This window comes from Peromyscus californicus, unplaced genomic scaffold, assembly GCF_007827085.1.
Source record: "Peromyscus californicus insignis strain IS unplaced genomic scaffold, ASM782708v3 Scaffold_23__1_contigs__length_62951481, whole genome shotgun sequence".
Taxonomy (NCBI): domain Eukaryota; kingdom Metazoa; phylum Chordata; class Mammalia; order Rodentia; family Cricetidae; genus Peromyscus; species Peromyscus californicus.
The window spans coordinates 19,604,766-19,619,409 of NW_026294534.1; the positions used below are offsets into that span (position 1 = coordinate 19,604,766).

General features: G+C 46.2%; 1 protein-coding gene across 1 annotated transcript; it reads right to left on the reverse strand.

Annotated features, from left to right (window-relative positions):
- Positions 1-4,483: 4,483 nt before the first annotated feature.
- Positions 4,484-11,612, reverse strand: Got1l1 (glutamic-oxaloacetic transaminase 1 like 1). The gene is given in 10 exon segments (XM_052751931.1): positions 4,484-5,031; positions 5,261-5,403; positions 7,098-7,263; positions 7,918-8,068; positions 8,163-8,255; positions 8,467-8,576; positions 8,794-8,905; positions 9,351-9,458; positions 9,460-9,533; positions 11,068-11,612. Coding segments are annotated over 10 exon segments (1,215 nt in total). The 5' UTR covers positions 11,183-11,612; the 3' UTR covers positions 4,484-4,888.
- Between the last annotated feature and the right edge of the window lie 3,032 nt (positions 11,613-14,644).

Sequence of the window (14,644 nt, forward strand, 5' to 3'; positions counted from 1 at the left end):
GAAAGTGCCTTGAACCTGTAAGACCCACTTGCCCAAGGACAGATCAGTTCCTAGAATGCTGGGGGCTGTTGTTCATGTGAGATAACAAGCTATGTGTTTTAGCTTCTGTAAACAAGTTTGGTTGCCTCAACTGTACAGGATGTTGTGCTTGACCACCTAGAAGGTGACATTTTTTGTAGCCACTAGATGTGACTGTCCCTGAAGTTCAAGTGGTAGGCGAATCATTTCTCAGTTCTAAGTGTCCTCAGGTGGGCAATAGGTCTCTCAGTTCTATGAAGTGCAATGGAACCAATTCCCACTCTGCTGTGTTTAAATTCTGGTCAGCCTGATAGGATGCAGCTCTTTACCAATTAGGTGTCCCCAAGGCAGTATGTATTGCTAATCCCACTGGGCAAGAATAAGACTATGGTGACATTTTATTTGTGCTGAAATGTGATTTTATTTGTACATTAATAGATAAAGTTTGCCTGGAGATCAGAGGTCATAGTGAGCCAGAAACTGCAGCCAGGCAGTGGTGGCCCACGCCCTTAATCTGATCACATGGCAGGCAGAGTCTCTATGTGGTCAAGGACACAGCCAAGTATGGTGACAAGAGCCTTTAATCCCAGTACCAACCACAGAGACCTGGAGGTCTGTATAGACAGGCAGTGATGAGGAAGTCATGTGGTTTGGGTTTAGAGCCAATGAGAAGGCAGAACTGAAAGGTAATAAAAACATGTCAGGCAGGAAGAAACTCTCTCTGGAGAAGCAATGGTAATGAGGTGGTAAGATTAGGTAGTTGTGGCTCTCTGATCTCTTTGGCTATTAACTCTGTATTTGGCTCTGTGTTTCTTATTTAATAAGACTGTTTAGAAATTCGTCTACATAAGACCATGACCACAATTTTTGAGTCAAATTTGCAGGCTGTATCAAAGACTGACCAGGACGATGGGCACTAGCTAGGTTCATACCCAGGATTCCCAGAGAATGGCCACGGAATTATGTGAGTCCGGTGCCTATAAAGGCAAAACCCACATCCCACCTTCATCCAATGGGGCAAGCATACATCCTGACATACTTCCGGCCTATGTAGCCCCTGCCTGTGTGTGATCAAGTACATCCTATGCACTTGGGCAACCAACCCTGTTATCTGTCCTTGGGCAAGAGGGCTTACAGGTTAGAGGCATTTTTGTTCTATAGATCTATTAATCACAGTGATTTAAACTTAAAATATAAGTTTAGCCATCACAATACAGTTGGCTCAGGGCACAGAAACTCTGAGACCCCCGTAGCCCTGCTTGGAACAGGGCATGTGATGTGCAAGAGCCCATGGTGTTGAAAATGAGAGAATAATGGTGTGGAAAGTGACTGGATTGGTGTGCTAGTCAGGGTTCCCTAAAGGAACAGAAACTATACAGAATACACACACACACACACACACACACACACACACACACACACACACACACTCATTCATTCATCCCATACATGAAAAAGTGTGATTGAGCAGGATGGTAAAAATCACAATAGTAATCGTCGTAATTCATCAGTGGATTATTAGAGTGTTAAACGAAATGATGGATTTAAACCTCTTGGAACGGTACAGCTCTGCAGCCCATAATCTCTACAACACAGTAACCGCTCACAAAGCAGCTAGTGACTGTTCTTACCTTCTGAGGTGTCCTGACCATCTTTGGAACCTAAGCCTGTCTGTCTCTAGCGTCTTGGGCTGAGCCGCTCACGTAGACTGGCAATTATCTCCCACAAAGGAAGTGTTTCCCTCCCCATTTTAATTCCACTCCATAACGCAACAGGTGAAATAGTAACGTTGCCCACTTGCGGCCGTCCCTAACAAATCACTCATTTTCAGTCCTTTCGTGTTGTCTGTGGCTTTCGTGCATGTGATTTTACATTATTGTTATTGTTTTATTATTTTTCAGACACGGTGTGACGGTTAATCTCGAACGTCAACTGGGTACGATCTAGATGGACTTGGGAAATGGGCCTCTGGGCATGCCTGTTCGAGGTTATCTTGATTAGGTTGGTTTAGGAAGATCCCCCGCCCCCACTATGGTGGTTCCATTCCCTGGGCTGGGAGTCTGTATAGCAGGAGAACGTGATCTGAGAATAAACATTGTTGCTGTCTATGCCTTGACTGGGGAGACAACATGCCTGGCAGGAAAATCACCCTCTTTCAAAACAGGCGGCTACAGTAGGACCTGTATTTAAGGAGTGCATCAATAGCTCCACCTTAACATAATTTCTTCTTCCATTCCACCTAGCCACCAACTCACACGCCTGTAGCCTAGTGATTAACCTGACCACCCAGCATGTTGATCTCCCCAGCAGCCTTCGCCTTCTGTCTTCTGCTTTCTTTCTTTCTTTCTTTCTTTCTTTCTTTCTTTCTTTCTTTCTTTCTTTCTTTCTTTCTTTCTTTCTTTCTTCTTCCTTCCTTCCTTCCTTCCTTCCTTCCTTCCTTCCTTCCTTCTTTCTTTCTTTCTTTCTTTCTTTCTTTCTTTCTTTCTTTCTTTCTTCCTTCCTTTCTTTTTCTTTCAGATTTATTTGTTATGTATACAGTGTTCTGTTTGCATGAAGGCCAGAAGAGGGCGCCAGATCTCATTACAGATGGTTGTGATCTACCATGTGGTTCCTGGGAATTGAACTCAGGACCTCTGGAAGAACAGCCAGTGCTCTTAACTGCTAAGCCATCTCTCCAGCCCCTGTCCTCTGCTTTCATAAGGATTCTGTACCACACTGGCCTCTCAACTTTTCACTATCATTCTTCTCATATACGAATTCTTATTGAGGTTTTATTATGTATGCATGTACATTTTTCATATGTATAGACGTATATTTTTTGAGAAAGGATCATGTCAACATATAGCTTAGGCTTGCCTTGAATTTGCAATCCTCCTGCCTCAGCCTCCCAAGTGCTAGAATTACAGATGTCCTCCATCCTACTTGGTAAAAATTGAGGTCTAGTTTGACACACACATTGGAAGCCTGCGATCTGATGAGTTTTGATGTGTGTGTGTGCATTTGTGAGTTACCACCACCATCAAATTAGTGAGCATACATCACTTCTCTCCAAAGGGATCCAGTGGTGATCCCTCTCTGTTCCCTGCCCCTCAACTCCCTTCACCCTTTAAGACAATCAATCTTTTGCTCATTTAAAAGTACTATATTATGCTGGATGTGGTGGTACATGTTTCTAATCCTAGCTCTTGGGAGACACAGATGGGAAGATCTCTGAGGGTTTTAGGCCAGCCTGGTACACGTGATGGTTCCACACTGCTCTTGCAGAGGGCCTCAGTTTGGTTTCCAACAACCACCTGTAACTCTAGCTCCAGGGAGAGGTGGGTCTCTGGCCTCCACTACACTTACACACATTTGCAAGAACCCACACACTTCCTCTTTCTCTCTCTTCTTCCCTCCTTTCCTCCCTTCAGATCTAGCCTTCGTGGCATAATTTGTTATGTTGCTCCTGTATCTTTGTAAGAAGCCAGTTATTCATAAGCAGGAATGTTTATTTTTGGACACTATTCTGTTTCGTTGATCTACTTGCTTTTTAGGCCACAAGACCTTGATTATTATAATGTGTAACACTAGAAATTAGGTAGCATCAGCTATTGTGGTTTGAATGAGAATGGCCCCCATGAGCTATATTTGAATCTTTGGGTTCCAGTTGGTGGAACTGTTTAGGGAGGATTAGGGGATGTGACCTTTGGAAGAGATGTGTCACTGGGGGTGGACTTTGAGTTTCAAAAGTCAATGCCAGGCCCCATTTCTCTCTCTTTTTTCTTCCTGCTTGTAGATCAAGATATGAGCTCTCAGCTACTGCTCCAGTGCCACACCTGCCTGCAGACATGCTCCCTGCCATGATGGTCATGGACTAGCCCTCTGAAACAGTAAACACACTCCCAGTTAAATGCTTTCTTTTATAAGTTGGCCTGGTCACGGTGTCTGTTCACAGCAATAGAATGGTGACTAAGACAGCCATTTGTTCTAGAATATTTGTACACTGTGAAGATGTGTTGCTCTCATTGGTTTAATAAAAAGTGGCCAAGCTTGGCAGCATTTTCAGACACGGAGGACACTGGGAAGAAAGAAGGCAGAGATGCCAGGAGATTCGTAGGGAAGCAAGATAAACATGATATGCTGATGAGAGGTAAAAAGCCATGAGTCATGTGAAAACACGTAGATTGATAGAAATGGGTTCATTTGAGTTGTAAGAGCTAGTTAGAAATAAGCCTAAGCTATTGGCCGAGCTTTCATAATTAATGAGTCTCCCAGTTGCTTTTTGTGAGTTGGAAGCCCAAAGCAAAGTCTGCCAACAACATTTCATCTTTGATCTCTTTCAAAATTAATTCTGGTAAAGTAATTTTAAGTGTCTACACATGAATTTTGGTTCAGCCTTTTGATTTCTCAAATATGATTGACATATTAGGAAACAACTTGAGCACAACTTGGCTTGTGTTTCTGGAAGAGACACCAGATGAATGTTGACAACTGCACTCACTTGAAACTAAGTACATATGTGCATGCACATGTGTGTGCACACACACAGCGCACCTCTCAATATCTACTGACTTCTGTTCACTTTGGTACCAACCACATGGCTAGGAACTGAACCATGTCCTATGAGGATAATTGTTCTTGCACACACACACACACACACACACACACACACACACACACACACACCCATCTCCTGGGGATGGAATCTAGGTTTCCACCTATGCTTGGCGTGTGTTGCACTGAAGCTCCTCCCCCACCCCAGGCCAGCACATTGCTTCATAAATAAATGAAAGAGTGAGCATAGTAATGCATAATTAATTCAGTATTTTTTTTCAAAGATGACATAAAGCTTTCATTCCAATCAGGGGCAGCTTTGGGAAGACTACCCCTTTCAGCCCTCCGTTATCACCACTGCCTCGTGGATGCTCTGTGTGATGTAGTCTATGTTCCTGGAATTGATGCAGGTGAAATTGATGCGGCTGTTCTTAGGGATGTAGATGTGCTTCTTCTTGATCAGGAACTCCACCTGCTGATCTGGGACAGTCACAGGGCTCATATTTCCTCTCAAGCCCAGGCAGAATTAGAGAATAAGAAGTGTCAGCATCAGTGGGGTTCTAGAACGCTCTGAAGCAGCCTCACTTTTCCAAGGATGTGAGGAAAGCCCAGAGCAGAGCTGCAAACTGATCATCCAGTCAGTGCTGCTCAGTGTTAAAACATAGGTCTGGGGTAAGGAAGGGGAGAGTTGTCCTGTTCTGGAACTTACAGTTGAGTCCCAGATAGGCATGGGTTCCACTCTGTTCGGTGATGTGATTCCAGGACCCAGGGGTCCCCAGGAGCCGAAGCTTCTCCTTCACCTTCTCTTTGATCAGCATGACGTTCTCCACAACACTTTTTAGACTCTGCTTCCTGCCAAGGCAAGAAGGAAGAAACGGGACTGAGGGGTCTCCTCGCTTCCCAATGTAGCTTCCCCTCTTCCTATTTTTTTCCGTGCCCTGACCCATGTCAGGAAGCACATGGATGGAACCTGGGCTCCGTGGCACCTATGGGGGGAAGGGGATTTGATTCTGCTGTAGTTTGGGTCTTAAACGTCTCCTCAAGGCCCACGTGTTAAAGGCTGTGTCACTATTGGTTGTGGGAGGAAGTTAGGTCATTGGGGTGGGGAGTTATTAGGAGTCCTGCTCCTTCATTACCTCTGTTTGCTTTCTGGACATCATAAGGTGAACATTTGTTACCCCAAACTCTACCACCATGTGTTGCTGCACCCTAGGATCCAGGGACACTATCAATTGAACTTCCAAAACTGAGAGTGAACACAAACCTTTCTTTTCTGGGGGAGGGGTGTTAATCCCATCAAGTATTCTCAAGTGCAGTAACAGGAAGCTGAGTGACCCAGGCCCCATACTAATTTAAGCATGAAAAGTAGACTCCCAGGTTTTGCCTCCTTAGTTTTAGTGTGTGTGTGTGTGTGTGTGTGTGTGTGTGTGTGTGTGTGTGTATGTGTGTAGGTCAGAGGACAACTTGTAGGAGTAGGATCTTTCTTTCCACCACGTGGGTCCTGGGAATCATCAGGTCCTGAGGTCATCAGCCTTGGCAGCAAGTACCTTTACCTGCGGAGCAATGTGTCAGGTCCAGATCTCTCTCTCTCTCTCTCTCTCTCTCTCTCTCTCTCTCTCTGTATTTTATTTGTGCACCCCAATAAAGCTTATCTGGGGATCAGAGGAAAAAGTCAGCCACTATATTAAATATAGAGGTCAGGCAGTGGTAGCACACGTCTTTAACCCTAGTATTTGGGAGGCAGAGATCCATCCAGATCTCTGCGAGTTCAAGGCCACACTGGGAACAGAGCTAGGCGTGGTGGCACACACTTTTAATCCCAGTGCTAGTTAACCATAGAGGTCTGGAGGTCTGTACAGACAGACAGGAAGTGATAGAGCTGGGCAGAAAGAGGAAGTGATGTAGCTGGGCAGAGAGAGGAAGTAAGATGGCAGGGCACAGAAAGGTATATAGGTGCATATACAGGAAGAAGCTCTCTCTTGGGCTGAGGATTTCCTATCGGTAAGAAGATGGCTGGCTTCTTTCTGCTTCTCTAATCTCTCAGTTTTCACTCCAATATCTGGCTCCTGTTTTTTTTTAATCTTATTTTTAATCTTATTAATCTTATTATTAATAAGATTGTTTAGCAATTCATCTTATCCCTCCTCTCTCTCTCTCTCTCTTTCTCTCTCTCTCTCTCTCTCGTGTGTGTGGTGTGTGTGTGTGTGTGTGTGTGTGTGTGTGTGTGTGCACGTGCGTGTGCTTATGTACAAAATAATGGGTTCCATCAGTCTGGAAGTGTTCAGATAACTAACTCATTGACTTATTTCTAAAATAAAGGTGCCATTGTCCACTCCCTGCAAGGCAGGGCAGCCCTTGGCATAGCTAGAGCCACGGCACACAGAAAGGCCCTCAGTAATATTTGATGGCTGTGTGCATGAGTGAGTGGGATACAGAGGCCACATAGGAGAAAAAGAAGCACTTGGGTGGATCCCGTGAGCCGGGCAGTCTGTAGGAATGTGGGAGCCCTAGTCGCTCTCCCTTGCCCAGTCCCTCCCACCCCTTACCATTCTACAAGCAGAGCAGGGTTACAGAGGATGGAAGTGATTATCCGGGCACCTGTGGCGGGAGGGTTTCCCCACAGGGCTTGGACATTGTTCATCAGCTGCGAGAGGACGCACAGCAGGTCCTGGTTGCTGAGGGCTGCTACAACTAGGATCCCCACTCCTTCATCTGCAGCATTGAGAAAAAGACAGCTTCACCCCGCGGTCTCCTCCCTTAGGCTCAGAATCCCACCTCCACCTCTCCCTCCAACCTTGCAGGAGACAGGGCTAAGCCGTGGAGCCGCCAGCTCAGCCCAGCCAGGGTAGTATTTGACCCCCCCCCCCCCCCAAAGCAGAAAGAGCGTCCACAAGCAAGAGTGTGCACGGAGGAGAGAGCTTGAAAGATTTGCCAAGTACTTCCTCCTCATCTTCCGGCAGAGGAGGCAGACGCCAGAGAGGGTGAAAGTTTAATTAGAACAGGTATGGGTAACTTGGGTAGCTGGGTTTAGTCACAGAGCCCGACTTCTAGCTCAAGGGTGCTCTTTTCTGCTCACACTGCGATTCTCTGGAGTACTAGCCTTCTTCCAGGGGACAAGTGATGTCGAAAATATCTATCCTTTGGTGGAGGGGTAAGGTAGGGCAGTGGGGGTAAATATGAGTGTGTGTGTGTGTGTGTGTGTGTGTGTGTGTGTGTGTGTATAAGAGAGAGACACAGAGACAGACAGAGAGAACATTATAAGAAGCTCATTATTTTGTAAGCTCACTAAAAAAAAAAATCACTTGTGTGATGGATATGACAACACTTTTGTTCCCCATTTCTCTTACCCTTCTGCCCATACCATACCATAAATGCCAAAACTCTTGGACAGAGATTGGCTGCAGAAGAACTCAAACCCTAGGAACACAAAATACTGTAAGAGTCTGGTGTCTTCTTCCAGGTCACCTGTGGACAGACCTTGACAGGGAACGTCAAAGAATGGGAATATATGCTTGCTCTGCAAGAAAAAAAAAAATCCAAAAGAACGAGGTTGCTGGGGAGAAGCAGATGTGATAGGGGCCGGGGGGAGCGTGGCAGGAAGTTCTGCTGACCTTAATGATGGACATCAGATTTGTCCACTGAGTTTGCGTGAACCTGCAGTCAATAATGTTCCCAATCACAAGGATACTGTCAGCTGGGATATGCTGTAGGAAGACACTTGTCTCATCAAGGCACCACCTCTAACCATGTGGCGGTGACACCAGGCATTTCGAGGAGAAATAATAATCTCTTAGGTTTATTCTCACTAAAAATCCTGGCAAATCCAAGCCAATCGAAGGCCCACAAGTCAGGGGGAAGAATAGGCCATAAGCCAGGTTTATAGAGGGAGACGATTCTGAGTGGGGGACCTCCTACCTCCATCAAATCGAAGAACAAGGTGGGGTCTGGGCACAACTCCTTGGGGTTCCAGATGCAGTATTCATACACTGTAAAGCCCATGTCCTGGAAGATGAGTCCATACTGTTCTGTGGGAACACAGACCCCCCACCAGCTCGGGTCCATGGGAATGGAGAAACAGGCGGCAGAGATGCCAGAGGGTGGGGTAAGGATTACTGACTGACGTAGGACAGTCACAGGAAAAGGGTGGACATAGCTTGGCATAGCCACCATTTTTTTCCTCCTGACAGGTAGTGAGGGTAAGAGCGGAGGATGACACACAGGGCAGGAATTGGCAACACTCACCCTTTTGACATGAGACAATGCAAACGGTTTTCAAATTCTTACGCCACGTCCTGAGAAACTGGGCCCCAAGCTGGAAGGCTCCACTGTCACCAACAGTGTGCACACCCCCTACCTGTCAGCAAGCAGTACGTGAAAGGAACATTTTAAAGGATCGGGGGTCACACCGGCAGACCCCAGACTCAGATTTTTGTCTTACTTTTGGTTCTGAGGTTGGACTGAGGGCCTTACACATGCTCAGCATTTCAGCTCCCCCCCCCTCCCCCCCGGAGCTGAGGACCCGAACCCAGGGCCTTGTGCATGCTAGGCAAGTGCTCTACCACTGAGCTAAATCCCCAACCCCTCTTTTTCCTTTTATATTGAAATGACCTACTTAGAATTTTCAAACCAGCAGCGGGGGTGGGTGCAACTGAGTGACTGAATGAGAAGGATTTAGACTCAGATCCCAGCTTGGCTTCCCAGTGCAAAATCTATGGACTTTCAGAGTCTTGGGAATTGCCTTTGTCAAGGTGGAGGCCCTTGTGTGTCATGCAGGCCTGTATCTCCTCTCGGTGCCTCACCCTTTTCTCAGCAATGGCTTGGCTGTGTTTTCCAAAGAGGAGTTCCAAGGCGGCTTGGATGAATGATTTCATGCCCATCCTGGGTAAGTATTCATAGTTCAGAGAGGGGGTCCTGTGAAATCTGCAGGCGAGTCCTGCGCACCACGAGAGAAATCCAGGGATAGCCTTGTTCGGTCATGCAGACTGTGGAGAAACGTCAAAGGGAGTTCTGTGTGCCCAGTCTTGGGGTCTCTGGGACAGTGGCCCATAAACCACAAGTCTCGTGTGTGTTTCTTGGGGCTTTGGAAAGTACCCATGAACACTTATATTTCTCTCTCTCTCCTCCCTTCTTGCTTCTTTTCATAAAACAGCGATTGTGTTTAAAAACAAAACACCACCTGTAACGCAAATCTTAAAAGGTCTTATTAATAAAAACAAACCCGGAGCCAGGTATTGGGGTGAACGCTGAAAGATCAGAGAAACAGAACAAGCCACATCCAACCTCACCTCACCAATTCCTCAGCTGATCTTGTTTCCTCAGACTGAAAGCCTCTGAGTCCTCATCTGAATGGATCTCAGCTAAACTGCTGCTAAAAGCTAAAAGCTTTAAAAAGGCTCTAGTTCCTAATCCTCAGGCCTTATATACCTTTCTGCTTCCTGCTATCACTTCCTGGGATTAAAGGCATGTGTCACCATGCCTGGCTGTTTCCAGTGTGGCTTTGAACTCACAGAGATCCAGACAGATCTCTGCCTCCCGAATGTTAGGATTAAGGACATGTGCTATCACTGCCTAAACCTATGTTTATTATAATGGCTGTTCTGTTCTCTGACCCCCAGATAAGTTTTTTGGGGTGCACAGTATATCAACCACAACCACCACCATCAACAACAAGAACCTCCGCTAAGTCAGGCTTGATGGCCCAGGCTTGTCACCCCAGCACTAAGGAGGGGAGGAGGCAGGAGGATCATTTTCAGGCCAGCCTGGTCCATAGCTTCAGGCCAGCCTGAGCTATTGAGCAAGACATGGTCTGAAAAACAAAAACCACAAACAAAACAGAATAGCAACAAAGGCAGCTGAAACCTATGCATTTTAAAGTTTACAATTTACATACAAAATAAGTTAGACATTCAATAAGTTAAACAAAGTACGCTCTGGCTTTCATGATGGGGAGGCCTGATTCCATATGAGAAGGGCTCTCTGTCTGTCTCTGCCCCTCTCTTTCTGTGTCTTTTTGTCTGTCTGTGTCTGTCTGTCTTTCCTTGTCCTCTCCCCCTCTCATTAAGCTTCCCAGGCTGGCCTTGAACTTGCTTTGTAGCTGAGAATGACCTTGAACATCTGATCCTCCACCCCTCAGATGCTGGGGTTACAGGTGAGTATCATACTTGGTTTATTTGCTAGGGATTGAATGAAGGGCTTGAGGAATGCTTGGCAGGTACTCTATCGATAGAGAAGAAGACTTGGCTCCTCCCAAATTCCCAGAAGTCCTCAGCAAAGGGCACAGGGAATGGGATGACTTGGAATCCTCAGTGCTCTCCTAGGCAGTTTTGTTAATATACTAAATATACTATATATAATATACTAAATATAAATATAGTATATATAATATACTAAATATACTAAAGCTTTTCCAACTGCAGGGGCATGGACTATTCTTCATTCCTCCACTGGGGCCACTGCCCACTTACAGCCAGTCAAAATGTGTAGAAAACCTTAAACCCTGAAATGATTGGCCCCTACCTTTGTAGGCCAGGAACATCTTGCTAGGATAATCATCGTGTCTGTAGGTCTTTAGTAAGCTACCTTCCAGCTTCTGGGCAGGGGGTATGTCCCTGAACACAGAAAGACTAGTCATAGCTGAATGTAAATGTTCAACAGCTGTGACCCTGCTTCAGGTCTCTTTCTCCCAGAACCTTGGCAGCTCTGATACAGACACTGTGGGTAATGGGTTGTCAGAGCAACAGAACCTTAGGACTCCATGGTGGCAAGTTCAGGGGTCACAGGAACATTCCACGGCACTGGAGGAGAGTCCTCTGGGAGATTAGGAGGCCGGAAGGAGTGATAAAGGACATAGGGTTCCCAGGCACTTGCCCTGCCTAACTTACTGCTTTCTATAGCCCCAAGCCATCCAACTGAAATAGCAAGTCAGTCTCTAGAAAGCAGGACAAGGTTAGCATGCCATCAAACTTAATGAATAACATTGGGCGCTTCTGCGTTAAAACCAACATTGCAATGTTATTCATTAAGCAGCGCTGTTACCCTGCGAGAAAATCCACAAGGTACAACAAAACCCACTATCAGAGTTTTATGAGGAGAAGGGAGGGACAGAAGAGAGCGTGACCAGGCCTGTGGAAGACACAACAAAGAGAGACGGTGGGGGTGGGGAGTAGTGGGGTGGGAAGGCTGGGAATCTTATGGATTCCCCTGCACATGTGCATATGGGTTTACAGAGCTACGCCACGCATGTGCATAGCTTGTGTGATCATGCAGCACATGGATTACGTAGGACGTAAGGCTCCTTACTTGGCTACTGAACTGCGTATGTGCGGTCATGTAGCTGGGGGAGTGGCCAGGAATTCCAACAAGGGTTCCCCCAACAGAAGCAAACATCCCATGGCACACAACAGTGCCAATCACTACTTTCTATTTCCATTTTGCAAGGGATTGGGTTAGAGTTCAAATCACACTCCGGTGTGAGTGGAGAAAATCCAATTTTCTTTTCAGTGCTGGGCTTTGAACTCAGGGCTTGAGACACACTCTTCAGAGATTCTCAAGATTTAAAAGCAGTTTTCTGTAAGTGTTGCAGTTTGGATGGAAAGGTATCCTGGCAGTCAAGGAAGATCACAAAGTCACTGTAAGTGTAGTAGTTTACAACTCTGCTCCAGGGGAAGGAGGAGGGTTTCCAGAGGAGATGGTTTCCCCAGCAACGTTGTTACAGCTTTGCTCTTTCTTCTCTGGAGAAGTGTTTCAGCTCTGCTCACATCCCCTGGAGTCTAACAACTCTGCTCTGCTAAGGGAAAGTTTCCCTCAGCGAAAGTGTTACAGTTCTGCTTTGCTCTGGCTCTGGCAAAAGTTGTTACAGTTGGGCTCTGCTCGGCAAAAATGTCACACCACACAACAAACCTTACTGGAGAGGTTTATTGGAAAGGAAGAATCCAGGAGGGCAGTTGCCTCCAGGGTGAGAAGCAGCCGCAAACCTGAACAGGGTACAGAGCTTATATAGGGTTTCTCAGTGGGGTGGTGGTGGGGGGTGGTGGTGGTGGGGATTGGGATTGGTGGGGTTTTGTGGCCTGACTCTGGGGAAAGCTCAGGGATTAGTGGGATTTCAAGCCCTGGCCCTGGGGTCAAGTCAGAGTCAGGGTGTTTTTTCCTCTGCCTCTTTCACTCTACATTTTCTTCCATGGCTATTTTATTTTTGGGGGAAGCTAAATCTGAGTTTATGAAGAAGAACAGTTTTTATATACATTTAAGCATGGGCATTTGGGGGAAGGGAGGAAGCTTAAAAAGAAGGATCAACTTTCATTGGAAAAGCTGCTTTTGCAGTAGCCAGCCTGACTGCAGAGACATAATTGGTCAATGTGTTGAGAATAAGTGACTGTTGGGGCTGGGAGAGATGATGGCTCAGTGGGTTAAGAGCACCGTCTGCTCTTCCAGAGGACAAGGGTTCAATGTCCAGCCCTCACACGGTAGCTCACAACTGTCTGTAACTCCAGTTCCAGGAGATCGGACACCCTCACACAGACATATATGCAAGCAAAACACCAATGCACACAGAATGAAATACACAAGAGAGGAGAAAAAAAGTGACTGTTGAATACTCAGATAGAAATGGAATGTTTGTATCACCCACTCCATGGCTCAGTGGGGAACATCACAGAAATGAGGGCAAGAATGTAAGTGCTGGAGAGAAAGGGACAGGGAAGGTTGGGATGACTGACTCCCAGGCACGACAGGGCTGTGGCACACTTAAACTCACAACAGCTGTAATTACCTGCACTAGACAGGACTTTATGCTGGTTAGATTTTTCTCAACGTGATACAAGTCCTCTAGGAAGAGGGAAATACCTGAGAAAAATGCCATCACGAGATTGGCCTGTAGGCCACCTCCTAATAGTGCCACTCCCTATTAGCTTATGGGGGCCAATTACAATCAAATCACCACAACTACCAAGTATAACACTCCGATAAATGTGGATGACCCTCTCTTCAGATGCCTCCTCTCTAGGGCAGCAGTTCGCAACCTGTGTGTCACACAGGCTGATTAATGATTGATGTGGGAGGGCCAGCCCACTTTGGGCAGTGCCAATTACTAGGCAGGTGGTCCTGGGTTGTTATAAGGAAACCAGGTCTAGCAAGCATGAACAGTAAACCAGGTAAGCAGCATTCCTCCATGGTTTCTGCTTCCGTTCCTACCTTCAGGTTCCTGCCCTGCTTGAGCTTCAGTGACGGACCGTCATCGGAATGTGTGAGTCCAAAAGACCTTTTCCTCCCTAAGCTGCTTTTGGTCATGGTCTTTATCACAGTAAATTAGGATAGACCTGTCAATACCTTGTCATGGGAGGGTGTCTTAGTTAGGGTTTCTATTGCTGTGAAGAGACACCATGACCACAACTCTTACAAAGGAAAACATTTCATTAAGGTGGTGGTGGCTTATAGTTTCAGAGGTTCAGTCCATTATCATCATGGTGGGGAGCATGGCAGCATGCAGGCAGATGTGGTGCTGGAGGAGTAGCTGAGAGTCCTACATGTTGAAGGCAACAGGAAGTTGACTGAAAGTCACACTGAGGGAAGCTTGAGCAAAAGAGACCTCAAAGCCTGCCCCTACAGTGACACACTTCCTCCAACAAGACCACACCTACTTCAACAAGGCCACGCCTCCTAATGGTGCCACTCTATTTGGGGGCCATTTTCTTTCAAACCACCACAGACAGGAAGTAGATTATGAAGCCTCATTTCTCCTGAAGATTGATACACAGTTAACGGCAGGTGGGAGAGGGAAAGACTTCTGCTTCACTAGTGTGGCTATTGCTCTGATACCCATGTTTTTGTAAACAAACTCTCATCCATGCTTCTATAAATATCCTAATGAAATTCACTGATGTGAGCGCATGCACACACACACACACACACACACACACACACACACACACACACAGGATGTGAAAGTAGAAAGACAAGACTAGTTTGGAAGAGAAAGGATATTAGTATAAGTGAGAGGGACAAGAAAGGGTAAAGGGGGTGAATTTGACAAAATACATTATGCACATATGAAAATGATATAATGAAGCCCATTATTATATATGATTAATATATGTTA